Raw genomic sequence first — 21,509 nt, forward strand, 5'->3', positions numbered from 1 at the left:
TAGCTGTAAAAAGCGAATTTCATGGATACTTAGACAACTTTTTACCATTGTCCAAAACTAAAAGAGAATGTCGGTCAAGGTAAAAAAATATAGGTGACGTTTTTATTTTAGCGACCAATATTATTATCCTGCATGAATTTATTAATACATACGAATTAGTATGATGATACCCCAACACAAACTAAAAAAAGTTGTTGCAATAAATAATTATTGATTACGGCTACACAATAGTTGTTGGTTGTGATTTTGAACAGTGTGGTTAAAAATTTATTATGGTTAAAATATTTGTCGTGAAAAAATATTTATTATGGCTCAAAATCATGGTGGATAAGATAATTTTTTACAATAATTTATTTAAACATAGTTACTAATATTTTTTTATCACGGCTTTTAGTCATAATCATTAAAATATAAGCAATAATATTTTTTCTTTCCAGTAATATCAAGAAGTGGATAAATAATTAGCGACGGAAAAATCTTGATTGAATCCGTCGCAAGTCCAATGATTTGGAGCAAAATAGCGACGGCGATCTCCATCATTACCGTGGAGAGACCTAATAATGGCTGCAGTAAAAGCAATTCGCTTTTCTACTGTCTTGTTACTTCTCAATTTTCATCTCATGAGTAATTATTAAGAAAAAGCTCACCCATCAAAGATATATAATTTAATCACATATAGTTTCAATTATATTAAAAAAAAAAATTGTCGATGATTAATCACATATTGACTCTGATTTTTAGGATAAGAAAGTTATTTTTGTTTTTAATTGATTAAAAGTCGCCGAAAGACAACCAATACAACAGTTCATATTAATTGTGATCATTGAAGCATTTTTACGACGACGTCGCGTTTGATCTTTAATTACTATTCAAAAGACGAGCCCGTTACCACAAATCTATCGTTATACAGAACGGATCATAATCATTTTTTACAATCAAAATATGATTGTTTACTACGTACTTAAAAACGAGTTCGTATCAAAGTTGATTCGATGCCATATGGTCTAACTTGAATTATGCAATTTTAAATCCCGAATTGCAGCTCTGTGCACCGACATACCTTAAATTAATTTTGATTTGAGTATTGAAAAATAATCGCCTAAAAAATTTTGAGAAATATCACTAATGTGTATATGTATTTCAAGCTGACATTAAAAAGTAATTAGCTATGTCGGTACGTAACTCTCTCTTTTTTCGACGTTACATCAGTAAATAATGATATACTAACTCACCAATAAATAATTACATAATTCAAACTTATTTAATCTTTTATTTCACACTATATATGAGCACCCACATTTGCATGGTATGCTCAACTATACCCATTTATTTAAAAAGAAAGTCAAATTTTGGTACCAAATCATGAGCCAAACAGTCACAATAAAATTTAAAATAGGAATTAAATAAAATAAATAGTAGAGCAAGTGTACCCTCATGCTAGAAAACAAAAACGGACATCATTGACTTCTAATCATGATCCAAATCCGAATCTGAGTCCTTAATATTTTTATTTTAGATTATAATTTTGAAATTTCCAAATGGATGTCCAATTTTATTACAATATTAATTTAGATTACCTACCAAATAATAAAATAAAAGTATATAAAGATGAGCGTCATGGTCCAAGTGGGACTACCGTCCTGCTCGGACACGTACCCCACGTTAGAGGAAAGACTTCTGTTTTTCCTAATACCCTACTCCTTTTTCTTTTTCTTTTTTTTTTTAAATTTGAATTGAATATAAAAATATTGAATAATTTGAATTACGTTATATCGTATAAGGTAGAACTTGTCTTTAATGTGATATGGTTGACATAATTTTATGTTTTCAGACCTAATTTATATTTATATATATATATATTTTTTTAAAAAAATAAAGAATTAATTATATTTAGACCTTTTGTAAAAGTATAAAATTTATACTTTCTTCCAAAAAAGTTTTAAAATTGTATTATGATTCTTTAAAAAATTCACTGTTTGCACCTGATCCCCTTTCGTTAGAGTGGACAAAAGATGACGACGTTAGCAAAAAAATTACATAAATTTTTAATTTTACCTATTGTTTAACATTTTCTTGTAATAATTTTATATTTATAAAGAAAAAACTATAATGATATTAATCTCATTCTATATATATATTATATTTATCTCTTTATAAATATAAAAATATACGTAAACAAGTTGAATAATGGGCAAATTAAAAAAAAATTATGTATTTTTGTCCAAATCATAACGAAAGGGTGTTAAGTGCAAAGAAAGAATTTTGGGATATAAGTGTAATTTTAAAATATTTAAAAAAATAGAAAGGAGGAGTCCAAAGTGTAATTAATTAAAAAATAAATGATATATATAATTTTTGTGTAATATAATTGAAATTATGAGGGGTAATAATGAGTTTTTGAGATGAGGAGAGCAACTTCCTCTAGTGGGCAATAACCCTTTTTCCAGGGTACAACCCTCTGAATCACTGAATCCTACTTCTGAATGCGACTTCTCCATGTAAGTGGCAATTTTGGAACTACATACAGTCTTTGTTTGGAAGCAACTTCAATAGATTATAGTGGATACTATTGACTATTTCTAGTTTGAAAGTTATTTTTTTATGGATTTTGTTCTATTTTTACTAAGAATTAATTCATATGTATTATTGTCAAAACTTTAGTCCTAAGCTAATTAAGTGCCTAATCTATTTTTAGCTTCTTTTTTATTTCAAAATGATTACGTACGAATTTCATAAGTAATTATATGTTTGCTCTGACTGAATTGTGACTTATATTTGAATTGAATTGTAAATTTCTATTGATTATCGAGAATTCGTACTGGACTTGGAGTGAAGTTGGCATCATGTGTGGTATGGGATTTTTTATGAATGGTTGATTTTAAAATCACTTAACATAACTCGAATTGAATTGATTGATTTATTATTTTGGTGGTAACTTATGATTATACGATTTAATAAAATTAAGAGGTGTATTTGACTAGATTATTGAAATGTCTGGATTTAAATATAATATTTCATTTATATAAAAACATATCATGTTTTGAAAAATGTATATCATGCATAATAATGATAAGATTTTTCTTTATAATATTTGGGGAAAGAAATTTAGAATTAAAAAATATTTGGAAAAAATTGCGATGTATTCTTTTATTATTTGAGTTGGTTTTGAAACTTTTTAGGAATTTCAAATTTTTGTATGATTTTTTTGAAAATATGTTTATATTTTCAAATAAATAAATATATTATTGCAACATTAAAATAAGTAAAATATTAAATATTTAAATTAATTAATAACTCCAAAAAAATAAATATTACTATTAAAAATAAACTAATAGTTAAACCCAAATTTAGGATCATGACCAAATTTTTGTATCTCAAGATTTAGTTTTTGTTGGGAGATAATTTAAAGGGGACAATTCTTGACTGAACCAATTCCAAGATTCTTTGTGCAGTCCCAAAACACAGCTACAAAAAATTTCTGACTGCCCTAAATCCCCCTGAATTTAGTTGAATAAAACCAGAAAAGTACACCCCCTCCCCCCCCCATCCCCCCACCCTACACACAAAGGGGTAGAGTGGCAGCCATGGCAATTCTACCCAAAGTCCAGCCCTGTTTCCAGCACCCTCCTCTCATTGATTAATCATCATGGCGCATTTTAGCACACTGGCCCCACTCTCCCTCTGCAATAGTGTAACAAAAGGAAAAGCAGCATCAGAGGCATCATTCATACTCAGCTTGCCCCACTAAAAAGGAGAACAAAGAGAGCCCAGAAAACCAAAACTTCAACCACACACACTGAAAACACACACTCAGAGCGACATATACATGTTCTTTCACACTACAGAGACATAAAGCTCTGTTCTTTACTCCAAGAATTACAATTCTATCAAAAAACAAGTCTTCAAGCTTACATTTTTTGTGCGTTTGAGAATGGAGAAAGTTGTTGTTGCTGTTAACTGCGAGCTTAAAGCTTGTGGGATAGTGTAGAACTCTCCTAGTTTTTTTTCCCTTGTTCAGCTGGGAAAAAGAGAATTCTTTTTCCACTTCTCTCCAGTTTCCTTCTCTCATTTTCACTTTCTTTTCCTTTTCTCTCTCAAGAATGGGTTGCAAGAGAATGATAGCTGGGAATTTGGATCCAGAGAGGAAAAGGAGTGGTGGGTTGAGAACAAAACAGGCAGGGCGTGGGTCTTGCAGAGGAAGTTAGGCTAAGGCCCTCTTGCTATATTGAGGAGAAAGAAGTATGTTTTCCCTCAGGGAGGAATAATCTTATATTCCTCTGTCCTCTCAGGTCCTCAAGTGAATCTTTCGGTATATCTTTCATATATAGATACATTCTTCAAGAATATTCATATTCTGCTGCTGCTCCATTAAATTGTTGTGATGGGGTACTTGTTGAAAGAGGCTTTGAAGACTCTTTGTGGAGTCAACCAGTGGTCTTATGCTGTTTTCTGGAAATTTGGATGCCAAAACCCAAAGTAAGAGTTGAGAAAAATTCACTTATAGTTTCTTTTGTTTTTGATTTTTGGTTAATGAGGAAAATAAAAAAGAGTAAAGTTAGATTTCATTTCAGTATTTCTATGGTGACATATATTCCCCACTTTTGTTTTCTGTTAATTTTCTGGCCTTCTGGTAAAAATGTCACTGTTTGATGTGTGCTCTTTTCAGTTGCTTTTGGTTAATTTTTGTTGGAAACAATCTCTCTCTCTCTCTCTTCTTGGAATTTTGTGCTGACCACTTATAAAGGAGAGCAAATGAGAGAACAAAAGATGAAGTTCTTCATTCTTTTGTGCCCTAGCAAAAAAAGAGTCAAGTGCAAGCAAACAGACTATATTCAACTCCTTTAATTTGCCCTTTTTCTGTTTTGACCAGATTACAGATTTATTAGATATGGTTGTCTTCTTCTTCCCCCCTCCCTTTTTGGCCTTGTGATCATACAACTTTCTTTTTCTCTAAGTTTGGACTTTTCTGGTTGGTCCATTCAATTTGTCTTGGAGAATCTTAGGGGAAAGTATACAATATATTTGTTTTAATCTGATAAAAACCTATATACTGCTATGATATCCTGTGCATGGCTTTGTTGATTTCTGTTGTTGTCCTTATTGTTTGCATCTATGTGTACTAACCTTCTTCTGCAACATTTCCCCTGTGTTTCTGGATTCTGTTTCCCACTTTTTGAACCTTTTCACCATGAGTTCTAATCTTCTGAATAAAGATTTTGTCTTGTTAACAATGAGCTAAATTTTTGGTTTGACAGGCTTTTAATTTGGGAAGAATGTTATTATGGGCCACCATCATGTTCCGGGCTTGCAGGGATTTCTGGAAATGGGAATCCAGAAATTTCTTTTCAAGGCTACGATGCTTCTTGCGTTTTCGCTGAAACTCTTCACTCACAGCACAATATTCCAGCAGGGAATAAGGTGCATTTGCTTGTGAATGAGATGATGATGGACAATCATGTCAAAATTGTAGGACAAGGGTAAGCAATTTATGCTTAACTTGGCATGTTTCCTGTCCTTGAGATTGTAAGAAGTTTCACTGAACATACTTAAGTTAATTTAAGTTAATTGTCTGATTTTGTTTCTCAGGTTGGTTGGAAGGGTTGCATTTACCGGAAACCATCAGTGGATACTATCTGAAAATTATTATAAAGAAGCCTATCCACCAGAGGTATTTTAGGATCCTTGTGTAGGATCCAACTGTATTGAATTCTTAAAAACTTAAAGTTCCATAATGTGATGCTAACTTTTGGCATTTTACCTCAAGTTTTAACATTAAACCATTACAATATGAACAGTTCTTCCATCTTCCATGATAAGTTAAGCCTGTAAGCTCATTTTAGTTGTAACAGATGCTTCAAAAACTTGCATATATTAGATTATTTATGGAAATCCTAATACAGAAATCAAACAATTTTGAGAAATAATGTTGAGAGTTCTTTTCTTGCCTTGATAGGCATAAACCTCTTGTATTTTTGTTGGTCTTCCAGGTTCAAAATGAGGTCTGTCAACAATTTTCAGCTGGCATGCAGGTTTGAAGATTGACATACCTTTGTGGTGGTTATCTATGTCATCTAGATTTCGTTGTTTAATTAACTCTGTTTCTTATTTTTTCCTTGTATCAGACTCTTGCAGTTATCCCCGTTCTTCCACATGGCGTAGTTCAATTTGGTTCATACTTAACAGTAAGTTATTTCTTTTAATTATCCCTGTTGAAATATAAACAATCTTAAGTAGCTGAGCACAAGTTTCCTTGTCGGTATAATTTATGATGGTTAAAGGCAAGGTTACATTGTTTGTTGTAAGTCATTGACTTCCATATTTGCTTGGAATTTGAGAGATGCCCTAGTGACATTCACAGAGAAGTTTGAATAGCCATTGGAAAATGTCGTTGACTTAGCACGTTTAACTTTTATCTGCACTAAAGCAATATATAACTTTTAGCCTATAATCTGTATTCTCTGATTGTATGGCGTTCAAATTACTAAGGTTGACAATATCACCAACTCCTTAATAGTATCTCTTTGATGAATTTCTTACATGTCTAAGAGGAAAGTTACTTTGCTTTTACCATGTCCTTGATGTTTCGGCAGCCTTATTCGTTAGAATGTCATGAAATCATCTTAAGACTTTGCCATATATATTTTTAAGCCTTCGGCTGCTGATTCTGTTGAGTCAAACATCATTTTTGCTATTTCAGATTCTGGAGAATATGGGATTCGTGAATGATGTGTTGTCATTAGTGCATCAGCTGGGATGTGTGCCTGGTGTCTTGCAACCTGAAATTTATGTAGCAAACGAACGCGCTCCGACAATTGGGGTTCCCTTATGTACTGCATATTCCACTCCAGGCGAATTGCCTCTTGAATCAAATATGATGAATGCCTCTTCTTTATCCGCTGACAGTTTTAGATATGTTGGATGCTCAGCTCAATCTTCTGTGTTTAATAGTCAAATGTCATATTCTTTAACTGGTGAAATCCAGAACGAGATGCGTCCTGGTGCAGCTTTGCAAGCTTCAAACTCAAGCTCATCTCGTTTTATGCCTCATGGTCTCCACGAGGAAGCCAAAGTTGCTCGAGCAGTAAAGTGTCGGACAAACCAATTTATGAACGGAGTGGTTAAAGCTGAAGTTATCCCATCAAATTTAGATACGTGGACAAATCAAAATTCTTCTCCACACATCCCTAGGTCCATAAATTCCGGTTCAAATGAAGGTTTTGTCGGGCTCCCATCTGTTGAAGCAAATGGACTATGTGAAGGCGCATATATGAATCCCCTGTCAGGTACAGATTCTTTTTCAAATGGTACCAAGAAACCCTGTGAAAATATCATTTCCAAGAATCCAACTTCAAGCGGGCTTAAAAATTTGAATCTGACTAAAACAGAGGCTTCTTTCTCTGATTCTGTTGACCATTTGACAACAGATTCTTTGCTTACTTATTGCTCTGGTACTGAACATTATCACATGAACGAGAAGGTTGCCCAAAGTGACTTATATCCCTGTAAGGACAAGATAGAACAAAATGCAATTGATGCTCATGATATTCCTCTGACTCGAGATAATGAGCATCTGAACATGGCTGAGCTCATTCCTGGTTTTGTTGAAGATTACAGAAAGCAGAAAATTGATCCAGTTACTAATACCAATTACAATGATTCAGGCGCCCAACCTCAATCAGGAGATGATTTGTTCGATATTTTGGGTGCTGACTTTAAGAACAAAATGCTCAGTCATAGCTGGAATAGTTGTCTGAGCAATGGACCAGCCACAAGTACGCATAACTGGGATAAGAATCATTCTGCATGTAAAACGAGTCTGGCTTCTTCAGAAATACATTCTACTAGCCAAGGGAACTCAGAAAGTGGGATTTTCTCCTCAACTGGAACTGACCATCTCCTGGATGCTGTGGTCTCTAAGGTTCATCCCTCTGCTAAGCAGACATTGGATGACAATGTTTCGTGCAGCACAACGTTGAGTAATATGGGTAGTTTGTCGGCCCACAAGGCTTTGCTCCCGTGTGGACAGTTTGGGATTTCTGATCATGCGAACGGAGAGTTATTGGGCATTCCCAAGTATCTGGCAAAAGCAGGGGCAATGAGCTCTTTCTCATTGAGAACTGGTTCTTCCAAAGAGCACTCAGGAGCCTATTCCCAGTGTAGTAACGTGTATGATTCATGGATCGAAAATGGTCATAACTCGAAACAGAACAACAGCGCGTCTACTGGATATTCTAAGAAAGCAAATGAAACGAGTAAAACAAACCGTAAGAGGCTCAAACCGGGTGAGAATCCAAGACCTAGGCCAAAAGATCGCCAAATGATCCAAGATCGTGTGAAGGAATTAAGGGAAATTGTGCCTAATGGGGCAAAGGTGATACTTCCCTTTTTTCTCTTTTCTTTTAATCATGTTGTGATAAGATAATTCTTGCACATGGCTTGTCCCACTTATATATGTCTTGTTTTGTTAACAGTGTAGCATCGACGCTCTTCTGGAACGTACTATCAAACATATGCTTTTCCTGCAAAGTGTCACAAAGCACGCTGACAAGCTAAAGCAAACTATGGGGTCCAAGGTGCGAAATACTATTTTAAACCTTAACTATGTCGAATGTGTGAATTGCTGTAAGAGAAGAAGTCATAGCTGCATATGTAATATTACGTCAGCCATCTGAATAAATTATTCGATTAGAAATACATAGAAAGTGGCATTAGCTCCTCTGTAAGGTTCATCCAAGTGGACAAATCAACTACTGTTGCAAAGTGAAGTATGGAAATAAAAGGAACATCTTATATGTCTTTTTTCATTGAGTTTCAGATTATTAGCAAGGATGGTGGTTTGGTTTTGAAAGATAATTTTGAAGGAGGAGCAACATGGGCCTATGAAGTAGGATCACAATCTATGGTCTGCCCAATCATAGTCGAGGATCTAAATCAGCCCCATCAAATGCTTGTGGAGGTAATTGCAACCATCCGTCAAACACTCAACATCTGGAAACAAAATGCATTTGCCTTTCTTCTACACAAGACACGCCATTATTACATCCTCAGATGTTTTATTCTTTTTCTCATGCTTTTCCTTTGTTGCAGATGCTCTGTGAAGAAAGAGGCTTGTTCTTAGAAATAGCTGATATAATTAGAGGACTGGGATTAACAATCTTAAAAGGGCTCATGGAAACTCGAAATAACAAGATATGGGCACGCTTTGCTGTAGAGGTAAAGTCAACAAGAAAATGTGCATATCATTGAATTGGATATGTTAATACTTTTTGCAGAGAACGGAAACGTTGATGCTTCTTTATGCTATGCAAATAAGCTGTTAACTGCACTTTCTCTAACAGGCTAATAGGGATGTTACGAGGATGGAGATATTCCTCTCATTAGTTCGCCTCTTAGAGCAAAACGCAACAGCCGATATTCCACAACCCAATGACATTAGCTGCGACAACATGAGGGTTCAACATTTTCACCAAGCTGCCTCGGTTACTGCAACCGGTAGAATCCATAGTTCACAGCAATCAAGTTGATGACTAGATATGTCCAAGATATGTTACGAGCGGGCGAATCAGAGGCTCACCATGACTAACATTTCTTCTGAAATAACATTTGTTGTTCCGATCCATGACTTCGTCCGCGAGCAAAACTGTTGCTGATGTTTGGTTTGCAGCAGCCTAGACAGAATTCGGCAAAGGAACTGCTTCGAGGGTCTGATCATGCATTATCAACCGTAACTTGTAATTGGAAGTACTAAGTAGTTGTCTGTTTTATCCTTGTGTTACACTACTAGTTCTAGTACTTGGATTGATGCGCAGGTGGATAAGGAAATAGAGAGCAAGGTGTCATCTTGGTTTGCAGCAGTTTCTTGATCTACTAATGTATAGTAAGGATGGGGTGTGATAATTAGGACAATTGCTTCTTCATTTTACACTTCTTTCTCATTAATGTAAGATTTTCTGGACTTTCTTTTGTCTTCAATTTCTGTTCGATTTTTCCTCATTGGTCTTTGTTCAATCGTCATCTTGCAGTGTACTTTTGTTAAGATATTAATATTAAGTGATTCTTTTTAATTACTAAAATTTTTAAATATTATTTAACATGGTATTAAAGTCAGATAGATCAAGCTATTGGTTCGAATCTTGTTACCACCCAAAGTTTCACGTCTAGGATTTCTATGACGGGATACGTGGAAAAATATTAATATTAAATAATTTTTATTTCTAACGGTTTCAAAAGAGAATAGTCCCTGTTAATCAAATGTAGGAAAGGAAAACAGGGTTGCTTGCATTTTTTCCAACACAGATAGAAAACTTGCACTAAATAACTATATTAGTCTAATCATCCACTAAATAGTTTTCTTGTCTTTTTCTTTTTAATGAATGATCAAATTACTAAATAATCAATTTTTTCAAGGATAGACATCAATAGACAATAAAAAATAACTTGGAGTCACGACTCCAAGAAATTTCAAAAGAAATCAATATCAAAATCAAACAAGTCATCATCTCAGATAGCAACTTGCCCTATTTTTTCTAAACTTTTTCAAACTTGCATTAGTTTTATAATTTATCTTTTAATAATATTAAAATAACTGAGGCCATGGTATGTATCATGAAGGGATGTGGCAAATTGTAATTTACATATATGTGATATAGGAAATAGACAATTAGCTCTCTTGTGAAAAATAAAACAGCAATTTATCCTCCTAAATGTTTAAAAAGATACAAAATACCCCCTTCATATGAGTGGTGTTGTGCATGCATGAATTTTTGTTTTTCTTTTTTACCTTTTTTTTTTTACAATCGTTGGATCTTATATAATATAAATCAACTGTTCATACTTTTTTCTACAGTAATCTACTGTCCAAATCATATGTTACTTAATCTTTGGCCAATACCTTATCTTTTCAAATCAACGATTGAAATTTAGTCTCATATAAAATATTTACATATAAAATTTATAAAAATATAAAAAATACAAATAATTTAAAAGGCAAAAATTTATATTATTCATTATATAAATTTATTTTTATAATTTTATAAATTTATAGTAAATTTGAGCCATTGATTTAATTTAGATGAATGTGATATCAAATATAAACTGTTGATTTGAATCAGAAATAAAATAAACCATCGATTTGTTTATTAGATCCGAACCATTGGCATATATAAGACAAGATCTAATAATTTATAATTAAGGATATACGGTCATTTTATAGTGAAAGATGAAGCAAAGTCGCACTAAATGCACGTACACAACACCACTCACGTGAAGGGGGTATTTTGCATCTTTTTTAAACAATAAGGGGGATAAATTCCTATTTTATTTTTTATAAAGAGACTAATTTGCCTACTTTCTGTATCACATGTAGGTAATGTGTATGATGATCAAGAGATCAAGCACAAATTCTTGTTTCTATTTTGACAAATTAGGAAGAAATCCCTTTATTTCTTGTTAGGAGTAACGTCGTATTCGTGGATCTATGCTGCATGCATTTGAATGGAGCTTTGAGAGTCGCTGTCAGAATGTCAACACGAAAAGTTTTGCATGTAAGAGATATATACTAATTTGCTGTTGTAGGAAAATTGGAAGTGAAGGGAGGCAGATACGAGGCATCATGTCCAATGTAGTATATATTTATATAGTATCTCCCAAATCCTAAAATGGACAAAATTGACATGTCTAAAACAATACTATTTAAGGCTCTGATTCCATTGCCTCAATATTGTAACTTGAGGTGGAGAACAACACTGCCTAAACCAAAGTCGTAGATACGATAAAAAATAGTCTTATAACTTCAAAAAAATGTTCCACTTCACGTGTTCTTAATTTAACGAAAATGAGTAATATGACGTGAATCGCAATTTTTTTGGACTTGTAGGACTAAATATGTTGAATAGTAAAATAATAAGATCAAAATCGCAAATAGAATAAGTTATGGGACGTAAATTGTAATTTTCCACCAAAATCATATGTTTTCAAAATAGCCGAGCTTATTCTTTTATCCAAATTAATAAGCTAGCGAGCTTATCTTTTTCTCTGATTTAAGATCTTTGTGTATATATCTTTTCTTGTTCCTAATAGACTAGTCTTCAGATAAGATATCTTTATCAGAATTGCCAGAAATCTGGTCAAATTATTTGAGCCTTAGCTATAAATAAGGCTCAACCTTTCAAAATCAAACATGAATTCTCTCCCTTTAGGTGAAGTTGATGTGGTCCTTGGTGTTAAAGTAAAGAAATTGAAAATGAATTTACAGTATTTCGATTACACTACATTGAAAAAAATACTAAAGAGATTTGATTGTTTTGATGAAATACCAATGAGAACGCCTTATGAACCTAACAAGTCTTTGAAAGAATAATAATGATGTGTCTCACAAGCGAATATGCAAAAATGATAGAATGTGTTATGTTTCTCATGAGTTACGCTACACCTGACATACATATGTTGTTAGTAGATTAATTCGCTATACTCATAATTCCAAACAAATATTGGAGTGAACTTCGTTGTCTGTTAAGACCTAAAAGGTACTATGAATTTTACCAATTTTTGTATTGAGTTAGAAGGTTTTTATGATACAAACTAGGTAACAGATAGTGATGAAGTGAGTTCTATTAGTGGGTACTGTTCACTTTTAGGTGGAAATCTCTTTCATGGAGATCTACAAAACAAACTTGTATTATTCGCTGTATTATGGAATCTGAATTTACACCTCTTGAAATAACATGTCAAGAACTTGCTAGGATATTTACTATTGTGGGGGGGTCATCTATGTTAGTCTTATTGAATTGTAACTCCCAAATAGCCATTAGACATGGTGTGGTTAAGGAACTCTTGAAAAATGGAATAGTCTCCTTAAAATATGTGATATTCGAGAGGAACTTGTAAAATCTTCTCACAAAAGGATTAAACAAGAAGAATTATTCTTGGATCTTGAGACGCCATGGGACTTAAACCCTTGGATTGATGAAATATGATGGATATATACGATTTTGATGGTTGTGCTGGAATTCATTTTTAGGACCGCCGCTCATCCACGACACAACTTTGATTGTTCTTGCACTCCCTGCAATCCCCGTCAACTTATAGCAAAGTTGGTCGTCATTCAAACATATACAAGTGTAAATATAATTTAATACAATACAGACATTTCATTCGTCAAATAGACTTTGAGAATGCATGTCATACGTTGACAATTATAAACAATAAGATACGACAACATAATGCATAGAGAGTAGTCAATAGCTTTGGAGAATATTGATTTGGCAAGTTTTAGCTGAACATCTGATGAGGAGAATTTTAGGCATCCGTTGTTGGTCTTGTAATAATTATATTCTCAAGGCTTCCAAAACACAACTCTATCAGAAGAGCAAGTGGGAAAATCCTTTATTTCAAGGAACATATTCAATGCTTGCACCACTACTACAATTTCAATACCTCAAAATCAAACCAAAAGCCTGTAGGCATAGATCATGTCTGATACAAGGATTTTCTTTCCTAAAGAAAAAAGACATATTGAAACTAATTAATATCAAACATGTACAAGATGATGATACTTAGAAAATTTTGCAGTTTTGATAATGACAACTTTAGACATGTGTGTTTTTTGTATGTTATTTATCATGATATTCTCTTTCAATGGTTCAGACACAGTTCTGAGAAGAGAAAGTGGTTAAGTCCTTTATCTCAAGGAACATATTCAATGCCAAGGAACAATTCATCTTTTCATTTCCAACCAAGACATGCATTTTTCAAATCAGACAAAGAAAGGCCTGTGGAACATATAGATCATGTCTGAGACAAGGTTTGTATGGTTAGATTTTTAAGGCCCTTATCCGTTTGTCTGAAGATTAAACGAGCAGGCGTGTAATTTCACTTGTCTCGTCCTTACACCGATCAAACTTGTAAAATCTTTGAAGAGATATTGACTGCATATTTATGCATACCAGTTCATAGAAGCACTTAGGATGTTCAACTTGGCTAGGGATAACGATTAGATGATTCTAAATGGTCCAATCAATCTGCTATTCCAAGTAAAAATCGAGCTCTTTACCAGAACCGAACCACTCTCATTTATGGAAAACAGATAAACCATCCAAAGTTAGAACTCCACTTAGTCACCCTGCTATTACAACCCCTTCTTTTCCTGAACTGTCATTGTACTTGTCAAGGTACAAAAAGGCACCAAAACCTATTCATTAGAACACATAAAAAGAAGATATTCTTATTCATGTGACTCATGTCCACATGCATTCTATCCTTATATAAGTCAGCGATCGTTACTTCTGTAGACAGCCACATCTCATGCAAAATGCGTTAACAGTATTATCGTATATGATAAATGGAAATGGAGTCAGTAAATATAGAGAAAGCGAGCATTTTTCTCAGTGGATTAAAGGCAAAGATTGCAGAAATTGCTAGGCAAACTAAAAAGGTGGCAATGGACGATCCAAGAAGATTGATCCATTCGCTGAAAGCTGGACTTGCTCTCACGTTAGTCTCGTTGTTCTACTACTTCCAGCCTCTTTATACCAGCTTTGGTGTCTCAGCAATGTGGGCTGTCATGACCGTTGTCGTTGTCTTTGAGTTCTCTGTCGGTAGGTTTGCTTTAGTATTAGAGACCTACAATTATCCCGAATGTTATTACATGCACTGTTTTAGTTTAGGTTCAGGATTACGTTCTGAGTTAAAGCAAAATAATGTTGCAAGAAACATGACAGAAACCTATGACTTTCTGCTATATTTTCAGGTGCAACACTTGGGAAAGGCCTGAACAGAGGTTTGGCAACCTTGGCAGCTGGTGCTCTAGGCCTCGGAGCTAATCACCTGGCAAGTGTAAGTGGAAAAACATGGGAACCAATCTTGATTGGACTATTTGTCTTCTTACAAGGTATTTTTGGATTGGAACAACATGAAATTCCATACATCCTTAACTCTCCCGATATACATTAACAGCATGATGACCTTGCAGCTGTAGCATCAACGTTCATACGATTCTTTCCCACGGTGAAGGCTAGATACGATTACGGGATGCTAATATTTATCTTGACGTTCTCTCTCATCTCTATATCTGGTCTACGATCTGATCAAATACTCGAGTTGGCTCATAAGAGGCTGTCCACTGTACTCATCGGTGCATCCACTTGTGTGATCATATCAATCTTCGTCTATCCCGTGTGGGCCGGTGAAGATCTTCACAAACTTGTTGCTCAAAACCTAGAGAAACTTGGAGGTTTCTTAGAAGGTATATACATATCTATGATACATTCCATCTTAAATTTTATCAAATTATTACATGAATATATATGTTTTCATTACAGGTTTCGGGGATGAGTATGTGAGAACATTCGATCAGGAGTCAGAGAATGGAAGAACATCATCTCTAGTTGGCTTGAACAGTGTTCTTGATTCCAAGAGCAAAGAAGAAACATTGGTTGGTGAAATTAAATAATTACACATGATCATATGTAATTATTAGGACAAAAATGTAAGCATTAAACTGTTTATATGATTAATGAATGTGTGTATTGGCAGGCAAATTTTGCTAGATGGGAACCAGGGCATGGACAGTTCATGTATTGGCATCCATGGAAACAGTACTTGAACATTGCCAACTTGACAAGACAGTGTGCCTGTCGAGTTGAAGCACTCAACGCCTACCTAAATTCTAAAACTCCAGTATATATCTTACAAACCACTTTTCAGTTAATTACCAATTTTTACATCCATCTATCATACTAAAATATTCAAATTAAGGTAAAATTGAAACAAATTTGGGACATCCAAGATTATATGCAAAGAATTTTGGTTTTTATTTATCTAGAGGTACATTCTATCTATTAATATTTTCATAGGAGTCTATCACGTTGAACCCCTACTAATATATATATTTAGGGAAAATTACAATGAGCACTTCTGAAATTTGTCATGAGTAATAATACATTCTCATTTTTTAAAAAATTACAAATACCTCATGATGACCGTTTAATAAATACTCCTACAATGGACTGTCATGAAAGTATTTATTAGACGAGTGTTAATATCAGAAGGAGTATTTGTAATTTTTCAAATAATAAATCGATAATTATAATTATAACAAACTCCATGGGAGCCAGTTGTGATTTATCTGATATGTATACAGATATATATTAAAATTTAATTTTTTGTAGGCATATTAAACTTAAGACAATTTTGGCAGGCATCCCAAGAAATCCAATGCATGATTGCAGGAATGAGTACAGAATCAGGAAAAGCGCTAAAAGAACTGTCATGGGCAATCACAACAATGAGCAGGCCGCCCTCTCCCAATCCCCACATACCCAACCTGAAAATCGCATCCAAGAACCTGAATTCTCTACTAAAGTCGGACTTCTGCGATGAACACACCAATCTTTTGCAAGTAATCCCAGTTGCTACAGCTGCGGCCCTGCTGAACGATACAGTTACCAGTGTCGAAAACATTGCTGACGCCGTTAATGAGCTCAGTTCCCTAGCAAATTTCAAGGCCATAGACTCAAGTGAGGCAGAATCAGAATCAGCAAACAGGAGTAAAATCCCACATGTTATTATTACAGTTGATGGAGCTGCTGAGGTTAAGAAAGAAGGCCAGTCCTCTGTTCAAGCTGTCCAAAATTAAGAATTTTGGACTCTACTGTAAATATGTCATGGCACTGTGTCAATTTCAAGACTACCCACTCTATATATATATATATATATATATATATATATATTATTTCTTCATTTGGGACGCAGTATGCAGAAGATAATTTATTATTGTCTACAAACTTCAATCTTTATTATTAATCATAATTAAATAAAATTGATTAAAATTTTAATTTATCTAGCATGGTAAAAATATTAGTTATGATTTAGATATGACAGATATTTTAGCCATACTTACAAAAAATCATAATTAACAAACCTTATGTAAGCTTGGTCAATGATAATTTATTATGACCATTTATTTTTAGCCATGACAATTAGCTACAATTAAATGTTATTATTTTTTGCATTGGTCAGGTCAAGCATAGTTAGTAAAATATGGGACGAGTAAAAACACTAGCTATGCTATACGATAGGAGTGTATTTTGATATAATTTTAATGGTGATTAGCTATTTTTATGTTAAAAACACTCTTAATCAAGTGATATATTGCAGATTTAGCTTAAAAGAGGTTTGTAGGATGAAAACTGAAGAATGGAGCTACAATTAGCAATATGACAGCCTTGCTTATGCAGTTAGGCGTGCTCACATCTAACCCTACGGAAATCGGCAAATCTTGAACGAAATTAAAGAAATGGGTATTTCTCTATTTTCTTACAAAAATTGAATCCTATCGTTCCTATATTTCTATTAGTTGAAGCCAAGTAGAAGCAATATAAAGAATCATATTTTCCACAAGTTAACCAAGTAGGCTAAGTGGAGTATTCATATGCTACTGTTGGAAGAAGGGCCAATTTTTTTCCTCCATTAAAAAATACTTAACCATATGCTAGGTACATAATCTATACTGTTAAATTATAGACAAATAAGTGATTGAGGACCAAAAGTACTAATTTTTATAAGTTACGAGACTAAAAGTATTGATTCCATAATAAACTGAATCAAAAGAAAAATGGGTCTAAGTTATAAAAATAAAAATAATATTTTCCCATTTGGAGTCTTTCCAATTTCTCAGTTGCTATTTTGAGAAGTTTTTAGAGTATCATTTGGATTCTTTTCAATTTCTCAGTTGCTATTTTGAGAAATTTATTCAATCACATATTTTATGACGAATAAATCGAACATTCTAAAGAGTCGCGTTTCTTCTGTATCCATTGAAATCAAAACGTCAATTATTTTGAAAATATCGTACCTACGCGTTTCAACCAACATAGGTATCAAGTATAATTATTTTAATTTACACTGTGAGATTTTGGATAAAATTATTCGGTTATGTTTCCATTTTCGAATTTAAGTGGAAAATGTGTGTTTTTAAAAAAATTATTAGGTAAAATAAAAATATATTTAAATTAATTAATAAAATTATGTTTTCTTAGTTGTAGAAATATATGCACTTTGCCATGATTTATTTCCCATCAGACCGTCCACAGTTTGGTAAGATTGAAAACTTTGTCCACGTAATTTGTCAATTGTTGGGTCTGAATTGACGGCTAGATATTATTTAATTTTTTATTAAATGTATGGATATTTGTTTATTTTATATAAATATTTAACTCATTTTATATAAATTATTGTAATTTATTTATTATTTTTAATTAATATATTGCTCAATTTATCGACATCAATCTGCTCCATTTTCTATTTACCTACTCAAAATTCAAATTAAGTCATCGATATAACTAAAATAAATAATCTGTACAGTACTACAACATATGTGTTGCAGCATTAATTAAAGAAAGTCTAGTAATTAATGGTATTTAATTAATCAATTAAGCCCTTAAATGTAGGATCAGAGTGACACCCAATATACATTTACCATTCATAAATGAAGCACGCATAGTTACCTAAATCCAAACAAAGAAAAAGTTGGGATAATTACTTAAATAAACTTTCAGGGTTAAGTATATCAATTTTAGTATAATTATACGTAAATTAACAACAATAAAATTGAATTATCGCCACAATTTCCTGTACAAAAAAGAACTGAAAAAATGCAATTTAACCCATATGATATTACAAATATATAAATTACCCGTTAAGAAAAAAGTAACAATTTAGCTTTCAATATTTTTTAAAATTAAATAATTTATGTCCCTAAATAGGGAATCAATTGCTTCATTGTATGTATAAACAAAGATCATCTAGGCTTTACCCTGTGGCTGTGGTGGCCTACTGGCCTTTGGTTTCGCCAGTGTTTAGGGCCAAGAATCAGCTGTCACCGTCACTGAATAGGGCTTCCCCCACAAAAACGCAAGACAAATCGATTTCAGAGCCGTGTTTCACGATTATACAGCTGAATCAACCCCATCTCACACACACATACAAACACACAATCGAGCGTGAAATTTCCCTTAATGATGATGATGATCAAGACAATGAGGAAAATGTGACATCTTGGTTTCCCACTTCTTGCATTAGTAAGCCCCCAGTTATGAAAATACAAGTCAACATTCAATGCTTTTTCACATGATATGATCTCGCAACCAAGAAAATTAAAGTACCCGCCTTCGACCTCAAGATCAGGGATATATATATATAGAGAGAGAGAGACAGAGAGAGAGAAAGTGCTGAGATTTGAAAGGAAATGGCTTCGTCTGAAAATCGAGAAAATGTTAAGGGATGGAAGAGTGCATGGAGTTGGGGAAAGGGCTATTTTAAAAAGATTGTGAATGTTGTGATTTGTGTAGCCAAGGATGCCAAGAAACTTGGAGAGGAAGATCCAAGGAGAATTGTTCACTCATTTAAAGTGGGATTAGCCATAAGCTTAGTTTCCTTATTCTACTACTTTGATTTCTTGTATGAAGGTTTTGGTGTTGCTGCTATGTGGGCTGTCATGACTGTCGTTGTTGTTTTCGAATTTTCTGTCGGTATGTTTATGCATTTTTCCTATGCTATAAGGTTATATATACACTTCTCGCGTGAAAATATCAAACGACAAGAACCAACTTATATTAGCAGTAGTAGTACTTACCAGCTTTATGCTGACATGACATGATTCACATTGTTTGAATTTTCACTTAGTTTCTTGATAAATGTACTCAAGAAGACACCACGATGACTCGTTGTATACATGAATTCAGGAGCAACACTTGGAAAAGGGGTGAATAGAGGGATTGCAACACTGTTAGGAGGTGCATTAGGGGTTGCAGCGCATCGTTTAGCAATTTTGACAGGGGAAAATGCTGAATCTATCATACTCGGGCTATCTGTTTTCTGGATTTGTATGTGAGCAATTCAGTACTCTACAAATTCAAACCATTAGCTATGAGATAAGTAGTATGTATCTTACAGTCAGTTTCTTGGACTTGTGTTGCAGCTGCTCTAGCAACGTTCCTCCGATTTTTCCCTAAGCTGAAGGCAAGATACGATTACGGACTTCTGATATTCATCCTGACGTTCAGCCTAATATCGGTGTCTGGCTATAGGGACGATGAGGTTATAGAAATGGCACATAAAAGATTGTCCACGGTTATGATTGGTGGCTCTGCTACAGTACTGATTTGCATATTCATACGCCCAATCTGGGCTGGTGAAGATCTTCACAATCTCACTGCCACTAACATTGAAAAGCTTGCTATTTTCTTGGAAGGTATATATATATATTCATTACCATTCATCGATCTGTTCTTTGTTGTTTTCTTTGATTATTGATGTGATGCACGAAATTTTCAGGTTTTGGACAAGAATACTTTGAGACAAGGGACGATAAAAACAAAGAGAATAAAGCATCATTGGATGGATACATAAGTGTGCTTAATGTGAAAGGCACTGAAGAAGTGTTGGTGAGTTGATCTGATCATACAATTCTTAGAATAAGTAAAGATCACAATTACTTGGACCATGAGATCGAAGTTTCTGTTTTTGTATAGGTGAATTCTGCAAAATGGGAACCTAGACATGGTCGGTTTAGGTACCGGCATCCGTGGGGGCAGTACCTTAAGGTTGGAAGAAGTATAAGAGAATGTGCTTATAGAATTGATGCATTGAATGGCTATCTGAACTCAGAGATGCAGGTATATGTACTAGCCCAGAGGTTGATCATGAACCACTTCATTTAAACTTAGGAAAATTACGTATTCACCCTTGAAGTTAGACATATTACGAACAATGCCTGTTTTCAAAGATTACAAGTACACCCCTGAAGTTCGACAAATTACAAAAGATGCCTTTCGGCCCGTCTAACTATCCCTTTAAACTTAAAATGCGCCACGCCTGATTATTAACTAATCAATTGTTCTCTTCAACTTGTATTTGCAGACACCAATGGAAATCCGAACTAAGGTTCAAGAACCATGCACAAAGATGAGCTCAGAATGCAGCTGTGCTCTGAGAGAACTAGCAAAGGGACTGAAAACAATGACTCGTTCAATGTCTGCCGATCCCCATATCAGAAACGCAAAAACTGCAGCCAAGAGTCTGAAATCTTCGCTGCAAACCAGCCTGTGGCCCAACGCAGATCTTCTTGACATAATTCCAGCTGCAACGGTTGCTTCACTGATCGTAGAAATTGTTTCATGCACGATTAAGATAGCGGATTCTGTCCATGAACTTGCTTGCCTGTCGAAATTCAAGAATCCTGACGCAGTGATTGCAAATGAAACGGGGCAGGGAAGAGTGGCAGTAGCTTCAGATATCCATGAGTCCCATAGTGTAAATTTGGTAGTTGAGTGAATGGTCTGTCATGAGACAATGCAGGGAAACAACTGCTTTATACGTACGTATGGGATATATACGAGGTGGATGATTTTAGGAGTTATGATATCTGCAGTATAAAACGCTGAGTTGATGACTGTTAATAGCATCTCTCGCTTGCAGTCAACAAAGACGTGGTAGGAAAATTTATACTATGT

The 21,509-nt window shown here is 34.1% G+C and overlaps 3 protein-coding genes across 5 annotated transcripts; all 3 read left to right on the forward strand.

Annotated features, from left to right (window-relative positions):
- The first annotated feature begins 3,706 nt into the window (after nucleotides 1-3,706).
- On the forward strand, nucleotides 3,707-9,993 carry LHW (transcription factor-like protein). 3 transcript variants are annotated; one of them, XM_088885233.1, is made up of 11 exons: nucleotides 3,707-4,476; nucleotides 5,256-5,477; nucleotides 5,587-5,668; nucleotides 5,988-6,029; nucleotides 6,123-6,182; nucleotides 6,698-7,283; nucleotides 7,425-8,371; nucleotides 8,472-8,573; nucleotides 8,816-8,956; nucleotides 9,088-9,213; nucleotides 9,339-9,993. In XM_088885233.1, the coding sequence occupies exons 1-11, from the start codon at nucleotides 4,382-4,384 to the stop codon at nucleotides 9,522-9,524; spliced, it is 2,589 nt and encodes an 862-aa protein (XP_088741359.1). In that variant the 5' UTR covers nucleotides 3,707-4,381; the 3' UTR covers nucleotides 9,525-9,993. The 3 variants fall into 3 exon arrangements, with proteins under 3 accessions (XP_088741359.1, XP_088741358.1, XP_088741360.1); XM_088885234.1 differs by having other exon boundaries at nucleotides 3,710-4,476; nucleotides 7,662-8,371; XM_088885232.1 differs by having other exon boundaries at nucleotides 3,708-4,476; nucleotides 6,698-8,371.
- Nucleotides 9,994-14,292: 4,299 nt separating this feature from the next.
- Nucleotides 14,293-16,737, forward strand: LOC105171155 (aluminum-activated malate transporter 7). Its single transcript, XM_011092181.3, has 6 exons — nucleotides 14,293-14,594; nucleotides 14,747-14,887; nucleotides 14,969-15,241; nucleotides 15,318-15,430; nucleotides 15,532-15,675; nucleotides 16,196-16,737. The coding sequence occupies exons 1-6, from the start codon at nucleotides 14,339-14,341 to the stop codon at nucleotides 16,631-16,633; spliced, it is 1,365 nt and encodes a 454-aa protein (XP_011090483.2). The 5' UTR covers nucleotides 14,293-14,338; the 3' UTR covers nucleotides 16,634-16,737.
- Nucleotides 16,738-18,936: 2,199 nt separating this feature from the next.
- Nucleotides 18,937-21,418, forward strand: LOC105171011 (aluminum-activated malate transporter 2). Its single transcript, XM_011092002.2, has 6 exons — nucleotides 18,937-19,526; nucleotides 19,740-19,880; nucleotides 19,976-20,248; nucleotides 20,332-20,441; nucleotides 20,529-20,672; nucleotides 20,917-21,418. Exons 1-6 carry the CDS (start codon nucleotides 19,244-19,246, stop codon nucleotides 21,328-21,330), a joined length of 1,365 nt encoding a protein of 454 aa, XP_011090304.1. The 5' UTR covers nucleotides 18,937-19,243; the 3' UTR covers nucleotides 21,331-21,418.
- The last annotated feature ends 91 nt before the right edge of the window (nucleotides 21,419-21,509 follow it).

The sequence above is a fragment of the Sesamum indicum genome, linkage group LG9 (assembly GCF_026168435.1).
Source record: "Sesamum indicum cultivar Baizhima isolate 11 linkage group LG9, ASM2616843v1, whole genome shotgun sequence".
Taxonomy (NCBI): Eukaryota; Viridiplantae; Streptophyta; class Magnoliopsida; order Lamiales; family Pedaliaceae; genus Sesamum; species Sesamum indicum.

Coding starts and splice junctions, on each gene's coding strand:
- LHW (XM_088885232.1), top strand. CDS start 4,382: ATGGGGTACTTGTTGAAAGAGGCTTTGAAGACTCTTTGTGGAGTCAAC. Junction 5,478..5,586: donor GTCAAAATTGTAGGACAAGG/GTAAGCAATTTA, acceptor TTTGTTTCTCAG/GTTGGTTGGAAGGGTTGCAT. Junction 8,372..8,471: donor TTGTGCCTAATGGGGCAAAG/GTGATACTTCCC, acceptor TTTTGTTAACAG/TGTAGCATCGACGCTCTTCT.
- LOC105171155 (XM_011092181.3), top strand. CDS start 14,339: ATGGAAATGGAGTCAGTAAATATAGAGAAAGCGAGCATTTTTCTCAGT. Junction 15,431..15,531: donor AGAGCAAAGAAGAAACATTG/GTTGGTGAAATT, acceptor GTGTATTGGCAG/GCAAATTTTGCTAGATGGGA. Junction 15,676..16,195: donor ACCTAAATTCTAAAACTCCA/GTATATATCTTA, acceptor CAATTTTGGCAG/GCATCCCAAGAAATCCAATG.
- LOC105171011 (XM_011092002.2), top strand. CDS start 19,244: ATGGCTTCGTCTGAAAATCGAGAAAATGTTAAGGGATGGAAGAGTGCA. Junction 19,881..19,975: donor GCTATCTGTTTTCTGGATTT/GTATGTGAGCAA, acceptor CTTGTGTTGCAG/CTGCTCTAGCAACGTTCCTC. Junction 20,442..20,528: donor AAGGCACTGAAGAAGTGTTG/GTGAGTTGATCT, acceptor GTTTTTGTATAG/GTGAATTCTGCAAAATGGGA.